Source organism: Bombina bombina, chromosome 5, assembly GCF_027579735.1.
Source record: "Bombina bombina isolate aBomBom1 chromosome 5, aBomBom1.pri, whole genome shotgun sequence".
In the NCBI taxonomy this organism is placed as follows: Eukaryota; Metazoa; Chordata; class Amphibia; order Anura; family Bombinatoridae; genus Bombina; species Bombina bombina.
In genome coordinates, this window is record NC_069503.1 from 1004821037 (window position 1) to 1004840965 (window position 19929).

Genomic DNA, 19929 nt, shown 5'->3' on the forward strand with positions numbered 1-19929 from the left:
ATTATATGTAGTTGCGATACAACATACTTTAATATCACACATTCATGTATATGATGAAGAGCATGGTATTTGGCATTCTAACAAAAACATCTACAATTATACTTGACATTACTGCTACATAACACAATGCAATTCATGATATGAGGTGGAATAGTGCAATACTAACATGTCTCAGATTAACACGGGCCACAAGCCACATGTAGAGTTTTCATTAAATGGACACTATAGCCATCCCAATACTTTTAGCTCAATTAAAGCAGGTTCTGTTCCTAGATCAGGCTAAAGTAAATTGTTTGACCATAGTTTCACTTAAACAACACATTATTTCATAATTGACATGTACACATAACTATTGTATGAAACACATCCCTGTATACTGCTCATATATAAATCCCTCATAGAACAAATCACAATGTGCACATGCATGTTATAGAGTTTGTCATGAGAATCAGTATAGGCCCTAGCATGTATCAATGTACATTATATGCCGACATGGACATAAATCCAATTGTACTAATCCCTCATCCATTGACTCCTCCACAGAACCTCCTGTCACAAGGATACAAACAGCCATGCCACCACCACCACCAGTCTTCAGGCAACCACACGGACAGTATGCTCCCAGACATGATCATAGTTGAGTGGCTTCAGCTGAGGACCCGACAGTGATGCCACCGCCATTGCCATATGACCCCTGGCAAGATTCCTGGCCGGAGGAACATCCTTCCTTTGGATTTGAGGGGCAGCCAAGATAGCCACAAAGAGTCCATGAATTTACACCCCCCACAACACAATCTCATGTCAGTCATGGATATTACCCATAGACTATGTGACAAGGAGTGCCGATTGTAGAGGCTGGGTGGTCACACATTGGTCATCAGTGGGACTACCAATCAACCATAAGAGCTCCACCATCCTCATCCATTGGACAAGCTCCACCATCCTCATCCATTGGACGAGCTCCACCATCTGCAGATGGAGGCTTGTGACAAGCACTGAGAGCATGCAAAGAGGCCAAGAGAGGTTCTTCAGGAACCAAGAAAGGTTCATAAGGAGCCAGGAGAGGTTACACAAATGCAGCATAGAGCTGCAGAGGGACATGGCATCGTTAAGTGCAAGTGTTCAAAACCACAGATGATGCGAATTCTGTCTGATATGCAGATGCAGATGGACAATAGATGGAGAGAACAAAGTCAACTCTTTAGTGTGTTGGTTGAGCACTTTACACACCAGCAGGACAATGCCTCCAGCCTATCATCTGTGGCCAGCACACCAGCAGAAACACCAGAATCTGCTAAAACCAGGAGAATAAGGAAATCCACTACAGGCACCTCAGCTCCCTCATCCAAGAAGACAAAAAATAAATATTATTATAGTTTCCCACAAACATTGTCGTTTGTTATTTACCATGTCATTGTCATACACATCCATGTGAGGTGTGTTTTATTACACTAATATTGTTAAAACATGATAATATGACCTGTGTTGAAATTGCAAAAAAAAAAAAAAAAAAAAAACAGGTGAGATTATAATGTTTATGACATATTCATGTACTATAACTGACATCACATAGTTGTGTATGAAGGGTACATATAGTAATATTCACTTATAAGATGTAAATCCATATTTCTCACATCCAATATAAATTGACACATGGGTGTATATATATATATATATATATATATATATATATATATATATATATAAATAATAATGTATTTTCAGAAGGTGTGAACATAAGGTATAAACATCAATTTCCATTCTTCTTAATAAAGATAGTCCAATAATCATCATGACCTAAACATGAATTAAACAATGAGACATTTTCAGCAATTAGGGTGGTTAAGGGAAGGGTGGTGGGATGTAGAAGTTTCATTTACATATAATGGAAATCCGCAGAATGTAATTCTGCAAGACATGATATATACACATGCAATGGTTGGTGAGGTACAGTCAAACATCATAATACATGTCAATGTTACGGTTTACTGTGCTTATGAACAAGTAACTTACAGGTGAAGTATTCACGGATGACAAAGTCCCTCACTGCATTCCCCCTCAGTGTTCCCCTGTCCACCTCCTCAGGTACAGGAACCAGCTGCCGATCTTGCTCTGGTTCAATGTCCCCCAATATATGTGTGTCCACAGCAATGTTGTGTAGAATACAACATGCATTGACAATAGAACACACTTTGTTGGAGTTATACTGTAAAGCTCCGCCTGTCAAATCAAGACACCTGAATCTGGTTTTGAGTAGGCCAAAGCTCCTTTCTATGACATTTCTGTTACAGATGTGGGCCTCCTGGTACCTGAGTTGTGGCTCTGTAAGGGGGTGTGTCAAGGGGGTTAACAGCCACGGTCTGCAGCCGTACGCTGCGTCACCTGTTATGTAACATATGTATTCTGATTACTATAGTTTAATCATGTGCTTAAAGGGAAACATCATGGATTTATTTAATTTAAAAGATATATTTTTCAAGAACATTACATTGGTGCATTGTAAGCAATATACCTTGACAGAATTAGTCTAGACACAATTCTATTTTCATGATTCAGATAATACATGCAATTTTAATCAACTTTCTAATTTACTTCTATTATCTAATTTGTTCCATTCTCTTGATATCATTTGCTGACAAGCATATTAGATATGCTCAGTAGCTGCTGATTGGTGGCTGCACATAGATGCCTCATGTGATTGTCTCATCTATGTGCATTGCTATTTCTTAAACAAAGGATATCTAAAGAATGAAACAAATTAGATAATATAAGTAAATTGTAATGTTGTTTAAAATTGTTCTCTATCTGAAACATTCCATAATTATTTTTTGTTTAGTGTCCCTTTAAGAGAAAAATATAGACAGAACGAAGGTAGTGCATACTCACCGAGTAGCCAACCTCCCGAGAGTGTTTCAGAATAAAAAAGCTGAAATAAGGAGGTCTGGCACAGGATGTAGGAATCATGGGCACTCCCTGAAAAGCCTGCATACACATGTGAATTTAAGAGTGGTATCACAGACCATCTGGCAATTCAAGGAATAAAACCCTTTCCTGTTGATATAGAGGAATGGCTCCTCATGTGGGGCCATGATACGCACATGTGTGCAATCAATTGTCCCATGACATTGGGAATACCCCCCAGTCGATAAAAGCCTTGTTTAAGACTTCCATTCCTGGGGGTTAAGGGGGAAATAAAAGTATTGCTGTGTCTGGTTGAGTTTCGTCTCAGTAGTTTATAACTCTGCATCAATCGGATTGGAAGTATATGGAGGATAATATGTCACTATAGTTATGACTCGTGATAATAGGAATCAGTTACTGCATTATGTAACTTGTTTTGGTGAAAAATGAATTGATTTAAGGTATTTCAAGTCATATACAATATAAGGTGCATGATATAGTTTACCATATGCATGAAGTACTTATTATGAGCGCTTTATATTGTATTAGCAATATCGCCAGTAGACAACGGAATTCTAGTAAAAAAACCCTGCCCACTAATACTGCTCCCAATGCAAGGTAAGAAGCATAAAGGTGTGGTTCCTAAGTAAGCAATCACTGGTCAAATAGCTTAGCATGTTGTATTAAATACAATCAACCTAAAACTGAGCACACCTCTAAAACATGGGGGTAGAATTATTCTGATAGGTTAGTTTGGGGGTGTAACTAAATTCCGCTTTCTGATTGGTCCAATTTTGGCAGTGCACAACTTAAAAGCTCTAAATCTTCGGCAATCGGTTATCTCTGTTACTATTACAAGATACACATTGAAAAAGGCCCTTGTTAAAGGCCAAAATGCATTTGTGCTTAAATTTAGCTAGACCGCTGACTTTACTATCCCTGGCACCTGAAGCCGACGATTCCAGCTATCAGACAGGAATACAGGGGGATAGTATACAGCGGTTCTAGTCTATTGTTACCATCTTTGTTTTTAGAGGTTATGGGTAGTGGTGTATGTAGTTATATAGGGTAGTTCATTCACCCTTTTTTGAATTGTTAGTATTAAATTTTGATTTTTAAAGGAACTTAATTTACACTTGTGAACTGATATATTCAGCCTAGTTACATTATTATTAGGAAAGAGTGCTAGCTAATCCCTTTCTTGTCCCCTTTCCCCCATCCTTGTTGTTTAAATACTGTTACACAAAGAGCAGCACCGAGATCATAGATCTTTATTTCCTTAGCATACTATTCACAGTGCCAATATATACTTTTTCTCTATTGTCTAACATTTTTTGATGGCATCAGGTTCCCAAATTTGCCTTCTCCCCCTGATTTGCATCAGACAAAGAATATGTAGCTGAATAAGTGTCTCCATGGCTAGCAGAATCAACAGTGAGCAAAGATTAAAGTCTATTGACCTTCTTTTATATGACTTGTATGCGTATATCTTATAGACCCTTTTATTTATTATTGTGCTCACCATCTTTAAGCTGGCGAGAGATTTTTCACGAGCTAGGTGCGGAAAAAGTAGCATGCGTAGAAATAGATTGTTTAGTAATTACTGTTTATTGCGAGATTTCTGTCGAGTGAGGATTTTTTAGCTACAAAAAAGACTAGACTATAAGAGTTGCGGACAAGTTTGCTCGACACTTGTAAATGTCAGTTTTCCAAAGAATTTGGGGCATAGTACATACGATGTTCGATCTGTACGCAGAAATTTAGATGGAAAAAATCACGAACACCTCGCAGACAGCTTAGTACATGGAGCCCTATACTTGAAACAGATTTTTTTTTTTTTTTTTTTTTTTTTTTAAATGATAGCTATATAAAATGTAGAATAGTTAACCAATTTTCCAGCATAATATTGCTTTTTGTGTTGTGGAAGGAAATGGAAGCCACAATCTTACAGGAGATCTAAACCACTACTACAAGCAAATCTAAAGTTCTGTTACAAGCATAGAAATTACACATTATCTCAACCTCAGTAGTTCCTTTAAATGTTATTTATACTGCACCAAATGTGTTTTCTTAATTAATAGACATGCACAATGTAAACAGAGTGAAATCAGTATATACAATCTTTATAGTTAAATATAGTTTAATTTGAATGTGGTGCAACCCCTGCTTGCAATGAAATATACTAATTGGCAATTTAAACGTAGATGATATTCAAAAAATATGTTCCATCGAAAAGAGAAGGTACCAAAATATACTACAGTTTTTAGCTTTTATTTGGAAAATAGACGTTCTTGTGCTGGATAAACTGTCATAATAAACATTCATTTGTTTTCCTTTCGGAACTGTTCCAATCAGCCAGTGAGCAGTAGATTTGCAGTACTCAATTATTCAAATCATGTTTTCCTGTTATTGTCATTGTATCTATTTATAGGTGCATATTATGTCCCTTTTAATATAAAAATAGTCCCTTAAAGGGACAGTCTAGTCAAAATTAAACTTTCATGATTCAGATAGGGCATGTAATTTTAAACAACTTTCCAATTTACTTCTATTATCTAATTTGCTAAATTCTTTAGATATCCTTTGTTGAAGAAATAGCAATGCACATGTGTGAGCCAATCACACGAGGCCTCTATGTGCAGCAACCAATAAGCAGCTACTGAGCATATCTAGATATGCTTTTCAGCAAGTGATATCAAGAGAATGAAGCAAATTAGATAATAGAAGTAAATTAGAAAGTTGTTTAAAATGACATGCTCTTTCTAAATCACGAAAGAAAAAATGTGGGTTTCATGTCCCTTTAAGTTTCTCATTTATTGGTTGTCAAGAAGTTTTTACATTGAAATTAAAGATTTTTCATCAATTTTATTTGGACCATTATTACCACACATGACTCCTTTTCTGTATGGGGTACAGTTTAGTATCATCACAGGAAGTGTTTTTTTGTGTTGGGGGGGGGTTTGATACTTCCTGTATGTGTGTGTTGGGGGGGGTTTGATACTTCCTGTATGTGTGTGTTGGGGGGGGTTTGATACTTCCTGTATGTGTGTGTTGGGGGGTGGGGTTTGATACTTCCTGTATGTGTGTGTTGGGGGGGGGGGTTTGATACTTCCTGTATGTGTGTGTTGGGGGGGGGGGTTTGATAATTCCTGTATGTGTGTGTTGGGGGGGGGGGGTTTGATACTTCCTGTATGTGTGTGTTGGGGGGGGGGGTTTGATACTTCCTGTATGTGTGTGTTGGGGGGGGGGGGTTGATACTTCCTGTATGTGTGTTGGGGGGTGGGGTTTGATACTTCCTGTATGTGTGTTGGGGGGTGGGGTTTGATACTTCCTGTATGTGTGTTGGGGGGTGGGGTTTGATACTTCCTGTATGTGTGTGTTGGGGGGGGGGTTTGATACTTCCTGTATGTGTGTTGGGGGGTGGGGTTTGATACTTCCTGTATGTGTGTTGGGGGGTTGGGGTTTGATACTTCCTGTATATATAATGGAAAGAAGGAGTTTGAAGACAATTGAGTAGTTTCAAGCTGCCTCAATTGGAATGAGACAGTCTGTATATGCATCAATAAGGAATTATATGAGTATGACAAAGTTGACAAATATAAAAATAATCATATTTCTTAGTAATTATATTTTTCTTTCTTTCTTTTTTTTTTAAATGTGTGTTATTTTTATGAGAGTTTGAGATGTGAACATCTCCAGGTTCAAAACTCTTCAGTGCTAAAAGTGTATAGACTTCTACAATTAACAACAAGCTAAAGAGCAAATCCTGGGCCTTGTAACATGTAGCACATTACAGACTGACAGCTGGGCTCACTCTGACATGAAGCTAATGAACTGAAAAAATACATAGGATTTTCTCACCTGTTGTGCCAACGCATATTCAAACTCAATCATATTTTCTTGGAAGGACTTGTGGAAAGGTAGATTCAATTTTCATAATGTTCAGAGGATTTGTGTGTTTCTTCTGGACCTAGTTTACAGAGAAATAAAAAATGTGATTTTTATGTTTCTCATCACTTAAAATATGAAATAGAGACATATTAGCTGGAGTTGGAGTACATTTTTGAATCTGTAAATCTGTTCCTTATGTAACAGGATAATAATAATCCTTTTGTCACCCTTTCAGTTAAAGTGAATGTCAACTTTCACAAATGAAAGCCCTGTTTTTAAAAATACTATTAAAAACAGGGGCACTTCCATTCATGAAAGTTTACATTGAAGCTGTTCTTTTAAAATACTCACCTTTTCTTCCTAGCAAGCATGGAACACCGGAGCAGCGATTCCTCTGCCCCCAGGATGTCTCTTCTTACCCCCTGTTTTTAATAGTATTTTTAAAAACAGGGCTTTCATTTGTACAAGTTGACATTCACTTTAAATTGGCCAAACTGCTATTACCAGTTCCACATTGAATTGTCAGTTTACATTTCTATACCTAAACCTGTAGGTTTTCTAGTTTGGATGATCCTTTATCATTCTTGTAGGACCACACTTTTTGGCATATAAATTCAAACTGCAATGTACTTTTAAGATATATATATATATATATATATATATATATATATATATATATATATATATATATATATATATATATATATATATATATATATATATATATATATATATATATATATATATATATATATATATTAGGGTTGCACCGATACCAAGTACTTGCATGAGTACTTGTACTCGTGCAAATGCACCGATACTTAAACCGATACCTCCACTTACTACCCATATGCTATCTTGTGGTGTTTTTTTCAAACTGCATGTTCCCATTTCATTTAAAGCTGTAGTGGAGACTAAACTAAAAATTGTTTACTACTGTTCTGCCAATACAAATTGTTCTTATTTGTATTATTGTAAGAGAGATCACTGTACTGCGTTCAGACAAACCCTTGAAGTACTGTGCAGTTAATAAACTGAGATTTCCAGCTCTGGCTAAAATGGCCCAGAAATATCTTTCTGCCCCATGCAGTAGTGTGTAAAGTTGAACCTTTACTGATAGCAAAAACAGACTTATAGCTGAACATGCAGAGGTGCTTCTGTTCTGTTCCTTAAAAAGAACTTGCCCCTAACTTTTGAATTATTATTGAATTATTCTAATTGCTAGATTGCCTTTTATACTGCTAGTTCTCATCTTGCACAATTATGTTCAAAACATACTGTACTCTGAGGAACATCTTAGCTTATATAATTGCAGGAAGAGTACTCATAGGAAAAATTAAGTTAATCCCAATGAACACTCATCCTGCAATTATAGGACTAGATTTAGATTACATTTGACTGGTAAGCTTTACCAATGCTCTATTCACATTTCCAACTCCATAGCCTTTAATGGAGTAGGACAAGTAATGAGAGCATTGGTAAAGCTTACCAGTCAAATGTAATCTAGCCCATAGTGTTGTTCACCATGATTAAACCGTATTCTGTACAATTTTTTTACTGTATGGCACTTTTGGTTGGTTGCAATTTTATATTTGTTATTTATTGTTGTTGTTAATATATTTTATTGTAATATTTTTATTTCTAAACATGTTCTGTGAACTTTGTGACAAATAAAACCTGTTTTATTATTTTATAATGTCTTTTGAGCTACAGTCCTTCATAATTATAAAGAAGGAATTTTAAATAATTAGTCTGTATTGTGCTTGGTAAACTGTCACATGACATTAAAAAAAAGTATCGGTAATTGGTATCGGCGAGTATTTGAAAACAAGTATCAGTACTTGTACTCGGTCTTAAAAAAATGGTATCGGTGCAACCCTAATATATATATATATGTGTGTGTGTGTGTGTGTTTGTGTGTGTGTATTCTCATCATCACTAAATTCAATAAGCCAGGCTAGACAATGAAACTGGTTCATGGTAGAAAAGAAATACAGATCTATAAAACAGACTAAACAAAATAAATTAATACAGGAAAAGTAAGAGCCTCCACTGATGATCTTATAATTTGCATGAAAGTAAAATATTTTCAATGATTTTGTTATATCTGTGGTTCCAAATATACTTTGATTTTCTTTGTTTCAAATTGATATCTAAGCGAAACTTGTTTGTTCATGTGTATAGCCGTGTTCTCAACAGAAAATTTTGCAAGCCGGGTGGCGTTTTGAAGTAGCCAGGTTGTGGCAGTGTAATATTTTCTAATATTATATAATTTTCTGCTATCCAAAGCACAAATCAATTGTATCATTTAATATAAATGTATTTAATGATAATTTGTGCAATAAAAATTCTTTTTTTTTTTTTTTTTTTTTTTTAATATTGGCTAAATTAGCCGAACGGTCCGTAAAATCAGCTGAGTGGTGCACCTGCTAAAAAGGTCCTGGGGAGAACACAGTATAGCTTTCAACATTTTGAGATGCTTTTTGTTGTTATAAAATTATAATTGAAATATGTCAGTATGATCTATAAATAGCAAACCAATTTATTGTTTTATGCTTATGCTGAGGGATTTTTTTATTTATTTCAGATTGAGCTACAGACTTTCTGTGTATTTTTTCCAAGTGACAGTCTGCCATCCCCAAGCACAATTGTGTCTAATGACATTCCAGGGACAGTGAGAAGTTGGTATCATGGCCAGGCTAGTATGCCAGGAACTCTTGTCCTCTGCTTGCCACAAATCAAAATAATGAGTGCTGGGCATAAATATATGGAACCAATTCAAGACATTCCGTTTGTTGTGCCAAGGCCCATTGTGGAAGAAGGTATTTTTTTTTATTTTTATATTTATCTTTTTCCTGTTTTAATTTTAAGTTTGTGTGCTAATTTTTATAACTATATTAGTACCTGTTGAATCAATAATCATTTTCTGTTAGTAATCAATATGGGAAAGGTTGAGGGATTACATGAGCACTCCATTGGACAGTCCAGTAAAATGTATATTAAATATTTTATATAACTTTCCACCCCAAATAAACAATACTAATACTGCTAATACTAATAATACCAATGATAATCATGAACATATATTAATGCATCCTCTGAAAATATAAAGCATTTACAGTAGCTAAACAGTTTCTTCATTAAACATTGGTAACACATGAGTTCCACATTATGTATACAGTTAATGCAGTAGAACTAAGATGTATACATTACTTTAAGGCCCAAATTAATTGGGGATTGTTGAGGCTCAACACACATTACTGCAGTGTTTACCAAGCTTACAATTGTCCATTGATGCTTTAACTGTGGATAGACTATAGGAACAAAGAAATGTATTATGTATCTTAATAAAAAAATATTTTCATAGCCTACAAAAAAACTGTCAATTTACTCGTACAATAGGTTTGAAGAGCAGATATTATGAATAAGTTCAAAGTATAGTCTGATGAGGATCTTTATGTAAATCTAAAATAAAAGGAATATTATGGAAATATAAATAAAATCTACACTATTCAGCTAAAGAGAAATAGTAATTGAATTCATAGTCATGCTACTGTATTCTGATCTAAATTAGATAAATAAGTGGAAGAAGATGTAAATCCCAAATAAATGGAATTAATCAAAATGCCTGCCAATCAGGGTAAGCACGGGAAGTTTAACTACATCAAAGGAAGAAATGGAAATAAATTATTTACAGTAACTGAAAAAATGTGTAGTCCAGTTACCCCGGGAGCACCATATGGGCTGCCATACTGAGTTGTCAGAAGATTCTACAATCCCTAGAAACTATGAGATGCTTGAAAAAAATATTGATATATTAACAATCGGTTCACATCTTATTTATGCATAGTTTATTTAGCTATATTTGTGAAAAGGACTAATTTACAGAATGACTCTGTAATGTTTTCAGTATGGTGGGTGATGAGTACAAATCATAGCATTCTTATTCTGTTCCATTCTACTTATATGGTTATAGCTGTCATTTTAAAGTTGGATCCATAGATACTTAAATTAAAAGTATTTCTCTTGTTAAGTGTATCCAGTCCACGGATCATCCATTACTTGTGGGATATATTCCCTTCCCAACAGGAAGTTGCAAGAGGATCACCCACAGCAGAGCTGCTACATAGCTCCTCCCCTCACATGTCATACCCAGTCATTCTCTTGCAACCCTCAACATAGATGGAGGTCGTGAGAGGAGTGTGGTGTTTTATACTTAATTAATTCTTCAATCAAAAGTTTGTTATTTTTAAATGGCACCGGAGTGTGCTGTTTTTTTCTCAGGCAGTATTTGGAAGAAGAATCTGCCTGCGTTTTCTATGATCTTAGCAGAAGTAACTAAGATCCACTGGCTGTTCTCACACATTCTGAGTAGTGGGGTAACTTCAGAAAGGGAATGGTGTGCGGGGTCTCCTGCAACTAAGGTATGTGCAGTAAAATATTTTTCTAAGGAATGGAATTGACTAAGAAAATACTGCTGATACCGAAGTAATGTAAGTAAAGCCTTAAATGCAGTGTAAAGCGACTGGTATCAGGCTTATTAATGTATGTGCAGTAAAATAATTTTCTAAGGAATGGAATTGACTAAGAAAATACTGCTGATACCGAAGTAATGTAAGTAAAGCCTTAAATGCAGTGTAAAGCGACTGGTATCAGGCTTATTAATGTATGTGCAGTAAAATAATTTTCTAAGGAATGGAATTTGACTAAGAAAATGCTGCTAATACTGAAGTAATGTAGTAAAGCCTTAAATGCAGTAGAAGCGACTGGTATCAGGCTTATCAATAGAGATACATACTCTTTAAAAAAGGATGTTTAAAACGTTTGCTGGCATGTTTAATCGTTTTTTGAAGTACATTGGTGATAAAACTTATTGGGGCATAATTTTTTCCACATGGCTGACTTATTTTCTGCATAGAAACAGTTTACTGAGGCTTCCCACTGTTGTAATAATGAGTGGGAGGGGCCTATTTTAGCGCTTTTTTGCGCCGTAAAAATTCAGACTCAGTCTTCCTGCTTCTTCCTGCATGATCCAGGTCGTCTCTAGAGAGCTCAAGGGACTTCAAAAGTCATTTTGAGGGAGGTAATCAGTCACAGCAGACCTGTGACAGTGTGTTTGACTGTGTTAAAAACGTTTTTTCTCTATTGATTATCCGTTTTGGGTATTAAGGGGTTAATCATCCATTTGCAAGTGGGTGCAATGCTCTGCTAACTTAATACATTTACTGTGAAAATTTGGTTGCTATAACTGATTTGGTTCATTGTTATTTCAACTTGAGACAGGTTTTGTGCTTCTTAAAGGCGCAGTAGCGTTTTTTATATTGCTTGTAAACTTATTTTAAAGTGTTTTCCAAGCTTGCTAGTCTCATTGCTAGTCTGTTTAAACATGTCTGACACAGATGAATCTGTTTGTTCATTATGTTTGAAGGCCAGTGTGGAGCCCCATAGAAATATGTGTACTAAATGTATTGATTTCACTTTAAATAATAAAGGTCAGTCTTTATCTGTAAAAGAATTATCACCAGACAACGAGGGGGAAGTTATGCCGACTAACTCTCCTCACATGTCAGTACCTTCGCCTCCCGCTCAGGAGGCGCGTGCTAATATGGCGCCAAGTACATCAGAGACGCCCATAGCAATCACTTTACAGGACATGGCTACAATCATGAATAATACCCTGACAGAAGTATTATCTAGATTGCCAGAATTAAGAGGCAAGCGCGATAGCTCTGGGATTAGAACAAAGCGCGCTGGTGCTGTGAGAGTCATGTCCGATACTGCGTCACAGTTTGCAGAACATGAGGACGGAGAGCTTCATTCTGTGGGTGACAGATCTGATCCAGGGAAACCGGATTCAGAGATCTCTAATTTTAAGTTTAAGCTTGAGAACCTCCGTGTATTGGTAGGAGAGGTTTTAGCTGCTCTGAATGACTGTAACACAGTTGCAATTCCAGAGAAATTGTGTAGGCTGGATAGATACTATGCGGTGCCGGTGTGTACTGACGTTTTTCCTATACCTAAAAGGCTTACAGAAATTATTAGCAAGGAGTGGGATAGACCCTGTGTGCCCTTTTCCCCACCTCCTATATTTAGGAAAATGTTTCCAATAGACGCCACTACACGGCACTTATGGCAGACGGTCCCTAAGGTAGAGGGAGCAGTTTCTACTTTAGCTAAGCGTACCACTATCCCGGTGGAGGATAGTTGTGCTTTTTCGGATCCAATGGATAAAAAATTAGAAGGTTACCTTAAGAAAATGTTTGTTCAACAAGGTTTTATCTTGCAGCCCCTTGCATGCATTGCGCCTGTCACTTCTGCTGCGGCATTCTGGTTTGAGTCTCTGGAAGAGGCCATTCACACAGCTCCATTGGATGAAATTATGGACAAGCTTAAAGCACTTAAGCTAGCTAATGCATTTGTTTCTGATGCCATTGTACATTTAACTAATCTAACGGCTAAGAACTCCGGATTCGCCATCCAGGCGCGGAGAGCGCTATGGCTTAAATCCTGGTCAGCTGACGTGACTTCTAAATCTAAATTACTTAATATTCCTTTCAAGGGGCAGACCTTATTCGGGCCTGGCTTGAAAGAAATTATTGCTGACATTACTGGAGGTAAGGGTCATACCCTTCCTCAGGACAGGGCCAAATCAAAGGCCAAACAGTCTAATTTTCGTGCCTTTCGAAATTTCAAGGCAGGAGCAGCATCAACTTCCTCCGCTCCAAAACAGGAAGGAACTGTTGCTCGTTACAGACAGACCTGGAAAACTAACCAGTCCTGGAACAACAAGGGCAAGCAGGCCAGAAAACCTACTACTGCCCCTAAGACAGCATGAAGGAATGGCCCCCTATCCGGAAACGGATCTAGTGGGGGGCAGACTTTCTCTCTTCGCCCAGGCGTGGGCAAGAGATGTCCAGGATCCCTGGGCGTTGGAGATCATATCTCAGGGATATCTTCTGGACTTCAAAGCTTCTCCTCCTCGAGGGAGATTCCATCTATCAAGGTTATCAGAAAACCAGATAAAGAAAGAGGCATTCCTACGCTGTGTACAAGACCTCCTAGTAATGGGGGTGATCCACCCTGTTCCACGGACGGAACAAGGGCAGGGATTTTACTCAAATCTGTTTGTGGTTCCCAAGAAAGAGGGAACCTTCAGACCAATCTTGGACCTAAAGATCTTAAACAAATTCCTAAGAGTTCCATCATTCAAAATGGAAACTATTCGAACCATCCTACCCATGATCCAAGAGGGTCAGTACATGACCACAGTGGACTTAAAGGATGCCTACCTTCACATACCGATTCACAAAGATCATTATCGGTACCTAAGATTTGCCTTTCTAGACAGGCATTACCAGTTTGTAGCTCTTCCCTTTGGGTTAGCTACGGCCCCGAGAATCTTTACAAAGGTTCTGGGCTCACTTCTGGCGGTTCTAAGACCGCGAGGCATAGTGGTGGCTCCGTATCTAGACGACATCCTGATACAGGCGTCAAGCTTTCAAATTGCCAAGTCTCATACAGAGATAGTTCTGGCATTTCTGAGGTCGCATGGGTGGAAAGTGAACGTGGAAAAGAGTTCTCTATCACCACTCACAAGAGTCTCCTTCCTAGGGATTCTTATAGATTCTGTAGAGATGAAAATTTACCTGACGGAGTCCAGGTTATCAAAACTTCTAAATGCTTGCCGTGTCCTTCATTCCATTCCACGCCCGTCAGTGGCTCAGTGCATGGAAGTAATCGGCTTAATGGTAGCAGCAATGGACATAGTGCCATTTGCGCGCCTGCATCTCAGACCGCTGCAATTATGCATGCTAAGTCAGTGGAATGGGGATTACTCAGATTTGTCCCCTCTACTAAATCTGGATCGAGAGACCAGAGATTCTCTTCTCTGGTGGCTTTCTCGGGTCCATCTGTCCAAGGGCATGACCTTTCGCAGGCCAGATTGGACGATTGTAACAACAGATGCCAGCCTTCTAGGTTGGGGCGCAGTCTGGAACTCCCTGAAGGCTCAGGGATCGTGGACTCAGGAGGAGAAACTCCTCCCAATAAATATTCTGGAGTTAAAAGCAATATTCAATGCTCTTCTAGCTTGGCCTCAGTTAGCAACATTGAGGTTCATCAGATTTCAGTCGGACAACATCACGACTGTGGCTTACATCAACCATCAAGGGGGAACCAGGAGTTCCCTAGCGATGTTAGAAGTTTCAAAGATAATTCGTTGGGCAGAGTCTCACTCTTGCCACCTGTCAGCGATCCACATCCCAGGCATGGAGAACTGGGAGGCGGATTTTCTAAGTCGCCAGACTTTTCATCCGGGGGAGTGGGAACTTCATCCGGAGGTGTTCGCTCAACTGATTCATCGTTGGGGCAAACCAGAACTGGATCTCATGGCGTCTCGCCAGAACGCTAAGCTTCCTCGTTACGGATCCAGGTCCAGGGACCCGGGAGCGGCGCTGATAGATGCTCTAGCAGCCCCTTGGTTATTCAACATGGCTTATGTGTTTCCACCGTTTCCGCTGCTGCCTCGACTGATTGCCAAGATCAAACAGGAGAGAGCATCGGTGATTCTGATAGCGCCTGCATGGCCATGCAGGACCTGGTATGCAGACCTAGTGGACATGTCGTCCTGTCCACCATGGTCTCTACCTCTGAGGCAGGACCTTCTAATACAAGGTCCTTTCAACCATCCAAATCTAATTTCTCTGAGGCTGACTGCATGGAGATTGAACGCTTGATCCTATCAAAGCGTGGCTTCTCAGAGTCAGTTATTGATACCTTAATACAGGCACGGAAGCCTGTTACCAGAAAAATCTACCATAAGATATGGCATAAATACTTGTATTTGTGCGAATCCAAGAGTTACTCATGGAGTAGGGTTAGGATTCCTAGGATATTGTCCTTTCTACAAGAGGGTTTCGAAAAGGGCTTATCTGCTAGTTCGTTAAAGGGACAGATTTCTGCTCTGTCTATTCTTTTGCACAAGTGTCTGGCAGAAGTTCCAGACGTCCAGGCTTTTTGTCAGGCTTTGGCTAGGATTAAGCCTGTGTTTAAAACTGTTGCTCCTCCGTGGAGCTTAAACTTGGTTCTTAAAGTTCTTCAAGGTGTTCCGTTTGAACCCCTTCATTCCATTGATATTAAGCTTTTATCTTGGAAAGTTCTGTTTTTGATGGCTATTTCCTCGGCTCGAAGAGTCTCTGATTTTCCATTCAGACAAGGTAGTTCTGCGTACTAAACCTGGGTTTTTACCTAAGGTAGTTTCTAACAGGAATATCAATCAAGAGATTGTTGTCCCATCATTGTGCCCTAATCCTTCTTCAAAGAAGGAACGTCTTTTGCATAATCTGGACGTAGTCCGTGCCCTGAAGTTCTATTTACAGGCAACTAAAGATTTTCGTCAAACTTCTTCCCTGTTTGTCGTTTACTCTGGACAGAGGAGAGGTCAAAAAGCTTCGGCAACCTCTCTCTCCTTTTGGCTTCGTAGCATAATACGCTTAGCCTATGAGACTGCTGGACAGCAGCCCCCTGAAAGAATTACAGCTCATTCTACTAGAGCTGTGGCTTCCACCTGGGCCTTTAAGAATGAGGCCTCTGTTGAACAGATTTGCAAGGCTGCGACTTGGTCTTCGCTTCACACCTTTTCAAAATTTTAAAAATTTGACACTTTTGCTTCTTCGGAGGCTGTTTTTGGGAGAAAGGTTCTACAGGCAGTGGTTCCTTCCGCTTAAGTTCCTGCCTTGTCCCTCCCATCATCCGTGTACTTTAGCTTTGGTATTGGTATCCCACAAGTAATGGATGATCCGTGGACTGTATACACTTAACAAGAGAAAACATAATTTATGCTTACCTGATAAATTTATTTCTCTTGTAGTGTATCCAGTCCACGGCCCGCCCTGTCTTTTTAAGGCAGATCTAAATTTTAATTAAAACTCCAGTCACCACTGCACCCTATGGTTTCTCCTTTCTTGTTTTGTTTCGGTCGAATGACTGGATATGACATGTGAGGGGAGGAGCTATATAACAGCTCTGCTGTGGGTGATCCTCTTGCAACTTCCTGTTGGGAAGGGAATATATCCCACAAGTAATGGATGATCCGTGGACTGGATACACTACAAGAGAAATAAATTTATCAGGTAAGCATAAATTATGTTTTCACCGTTTAAAAATATGTAAAGTAACTAAAGTTTGCAATGTACACAAAAAAGTGGAATCAAGAAATGTGAATAAACCTCTAGAATTGTTTTATCCAGCTGTGGACAAAATATAATAGTGGTTTTCTTGTAATGGTTGAGTAACAAGAGCAAAACTCAGATAGTACCAGTCAAATTAACATATTTTAATTGCTAGGAAGGAAAATCATTGTTTTATGCTGTATGATTAATATGTTATCGTTATTTTCTCTTTTATACATCTAACCATAATTAGATAATGTCTTTCATAGTGACTTCTTATAGATCAAAACATTCACATACAGACATGTGACATTGTAAGTACTTTGTGTAAAAATTGTAGGTATTGATTAGGCTGTTTGCCTATTCAGCTGTGGCTGATAACCTGAAGATAGATCATAATGATTTTGAAGACTGTATCAAAAATATTTTCAGATTCATAAAGTAAATTGTGAGTCTTAGTCAGGACCAATTGTATCTTGCAATCCATGGAGATGAACATTTCTTCAAGATAAAGTTTAGCCATCTTTTTGGTATAAGGGAGTCCCACTTGTAGTAACAAAATGAGCCATCATAGTTAATCTAGCTTTTTGTTTTCCAGTAGTCACTAGTGAGTTGCTAAAAGTTATCCAGATGTTTGGATGGTATCTTATGATGTATGAACAGTCTACATATTCTAAGAACTTTTGTAAAAGTTTATTCCTTACAAGAAGGAAAAATTGCAGTTCCTGTCTTTCAGTTTATAAAAAGGTTATGCAGAGGTCAAGTATATGTCCTCTTTATGACTGGATCTAATACTAGGTAAAAGGGGAATAGTCTCCTTCAGTCTATATAGTACTGCCATCCACAACAAGGAGTTAAAGTGTAATTTGTGTTGAGAAGGAATTCCACAAGACTCCAAGTTGTATATTAATAGAGCAGCTACTTGCCCCAGATTCGAGGATAATACCCACAGGATTGTTTGGAAAGAAATGGAGACAGACAGGTGAGAGACAGTGTTTACCAGATGGGTGCTGAGGAGTATAGCAGAAAATACTGGTTTGTTTGCATTATTTTTGTTACAGTTAGGACAGATTACCCACAATATAGGCACATATTGGGTGGTCTTCTATTTTGCAGTGGAAAGACGTTCTCAGATCAACCTGTGTGCTAGGTTCTTTAGACCAAAAAATTGGACAGGAGGCAGGACATACTTTTGTGATTTCTATTTTTGAATTTAAATTAAATTAGACACCAGATGCCTTTGAGGTCTCTCATGTAATCCCTTGTCAATTAGTATGGCAAGATTAACCATACTCTCCATAGTATCAGGTTCTTGAAGTTGCCCTTTTAGTCAAAACCAGTGCCATTTTATGTCTACATTAAGTGGCCCAGACTTGAGGTGTGCCCCATAATAAGAGAATAATAGTTACTTCGCTTTACTGTTGAAATTAGTAGGATGTAGGTTTTTGGCTTCAGGAAGGAATACATCTGGTATGACGTCAAAAAACGATTATCTTTTTATGTCCCTCATATAATATTTTTCAGCAACCAACACATATTGTTTTGGGTTAAGTGAATCTCTAGTCATAGAGTCAACAAGTAATGGAGGTGGCGTAGTTTCAGCAGGAGAAGGAACAACTTCACCCCGAGACTTCTATTGGGGAAACAAATTAAACATTGTACCTTTTTTTTACGATCTTGTATAGTATGAGACTGATGCATTAATAAGTCAAGCTTGAGATTTCTACTAAAGGTATTACATATATACTGTGGATAGTATACTTACACACACTCTGTATCTTATTCATGATAAGATAGGTCATCAGGTACAGTTGTTTAGTAGTATTAAAATAGCTCTAAAAATCAAATAATTTATATGTTCTTGCCACAGCATACATCATGTGCATTTATAAACTAAGTGCATTTATAGAGTTTCTGTGAAACAGTACTACTTTTTTATTGCCTATAAATGAACTTAAACATTACCAAAAGTACATGTAAGAGCACAAGTTTTCTAACTACTATATATGCTAATTGCACATTTTATTTCAGAGTAGCTAGCTAAAAATGAGCGCACCTTTGATCTGTTAATACCAGTATTCTCCAAAGAAAATGTTGCTAGCAGTGTGGCATTATGATGTAGCCGGGTGGTGCAGTGCAATATTAAAACATTTTTTGTTTTGTTTTTTAAAAATGTTACTTAAAGGGACAGTCTAGTATTAATTAAACTTTCATTATTCAGATAGGACTTTTAATTTTAATCAACTTTCCAATTTACTTTTATCATCAAATTTGCTTTTTTCTCTTAGTATTCTTAGTTTAAACTAAACATAGGTAGGCTCATATGCTAATTTATAAGCCTTTGAGGGCTGCCTCTTATCACATACTTTGCAAATCTCTTTTCAACACAAAGAGACAGAAAGTACACGTGGGCCATATAGATAACACTGTGTTCAGGCACAGGGAGTTATTTAAGATCTAGCACAAAACAATGCTAAATGCAAGACAATAGATAATAAACAGTCACAGTCATGTGATCAGGGGGCTGGAAGAAGGTTCCTAGATACAAGGTAATCACAGAGGTAAAAAGTATATTATAATAACTGTGTTGGTTATGCAAAACTGGGGAATGGGTAATAAAGGGATTATCTATCTTTTAAAACAATAACAATTTGATGGTAGACTGTCCCTTTAAAGGGCCATGATACCCAAATTTTGAAACACTTGAAAGTGATGCAGCATAGCTGTAAAAAGCTGACTAGAAAATATCACCTGAACATCTCTATGTAAAAAAGAAAGATATTTTACTTCAAAAATTCCTCAGTAGCCACATCCCTTTGTAAAGGACTTCTAATCAGCAAATCAGTATGTCTGTCCCGGGACAGCTAAGGGAGTGAGCTTGCGTGCACACTCATCTTATTTCTCCATTCAGTTTAAGGAAGTTTAGTATGAAATCTCATGAGAGTTATGTGAAATCACATGAGATCAC

At 37.8% G+C, this 19929-nt stretch overlaps 1 protein-coding gene across 2 annotated transcripts in view; it reads left to right on the forward strand.

Moving 5' to 3' along the window:
* The window catches only part of VPS13B (vacuolar protein sorting 13 homolog B), a 1996594-nt gene that overhangs the window by 1088700 nt on the left and 887965 nt on the right, over positions 1–19929 (forward strand). For both annotated transcript variants that reach the window (XM_053715243.1, XM_053715242.1), the window contains exon 23: positions 9380–9614. In XM_053715243.1, coding sequence (XP_053571218.1) covers positions 9380–9614 — 235 coding nt within the window. The remainder of the gene's footprint in view (positions 1–9379; positions 9615–19929) is intronic.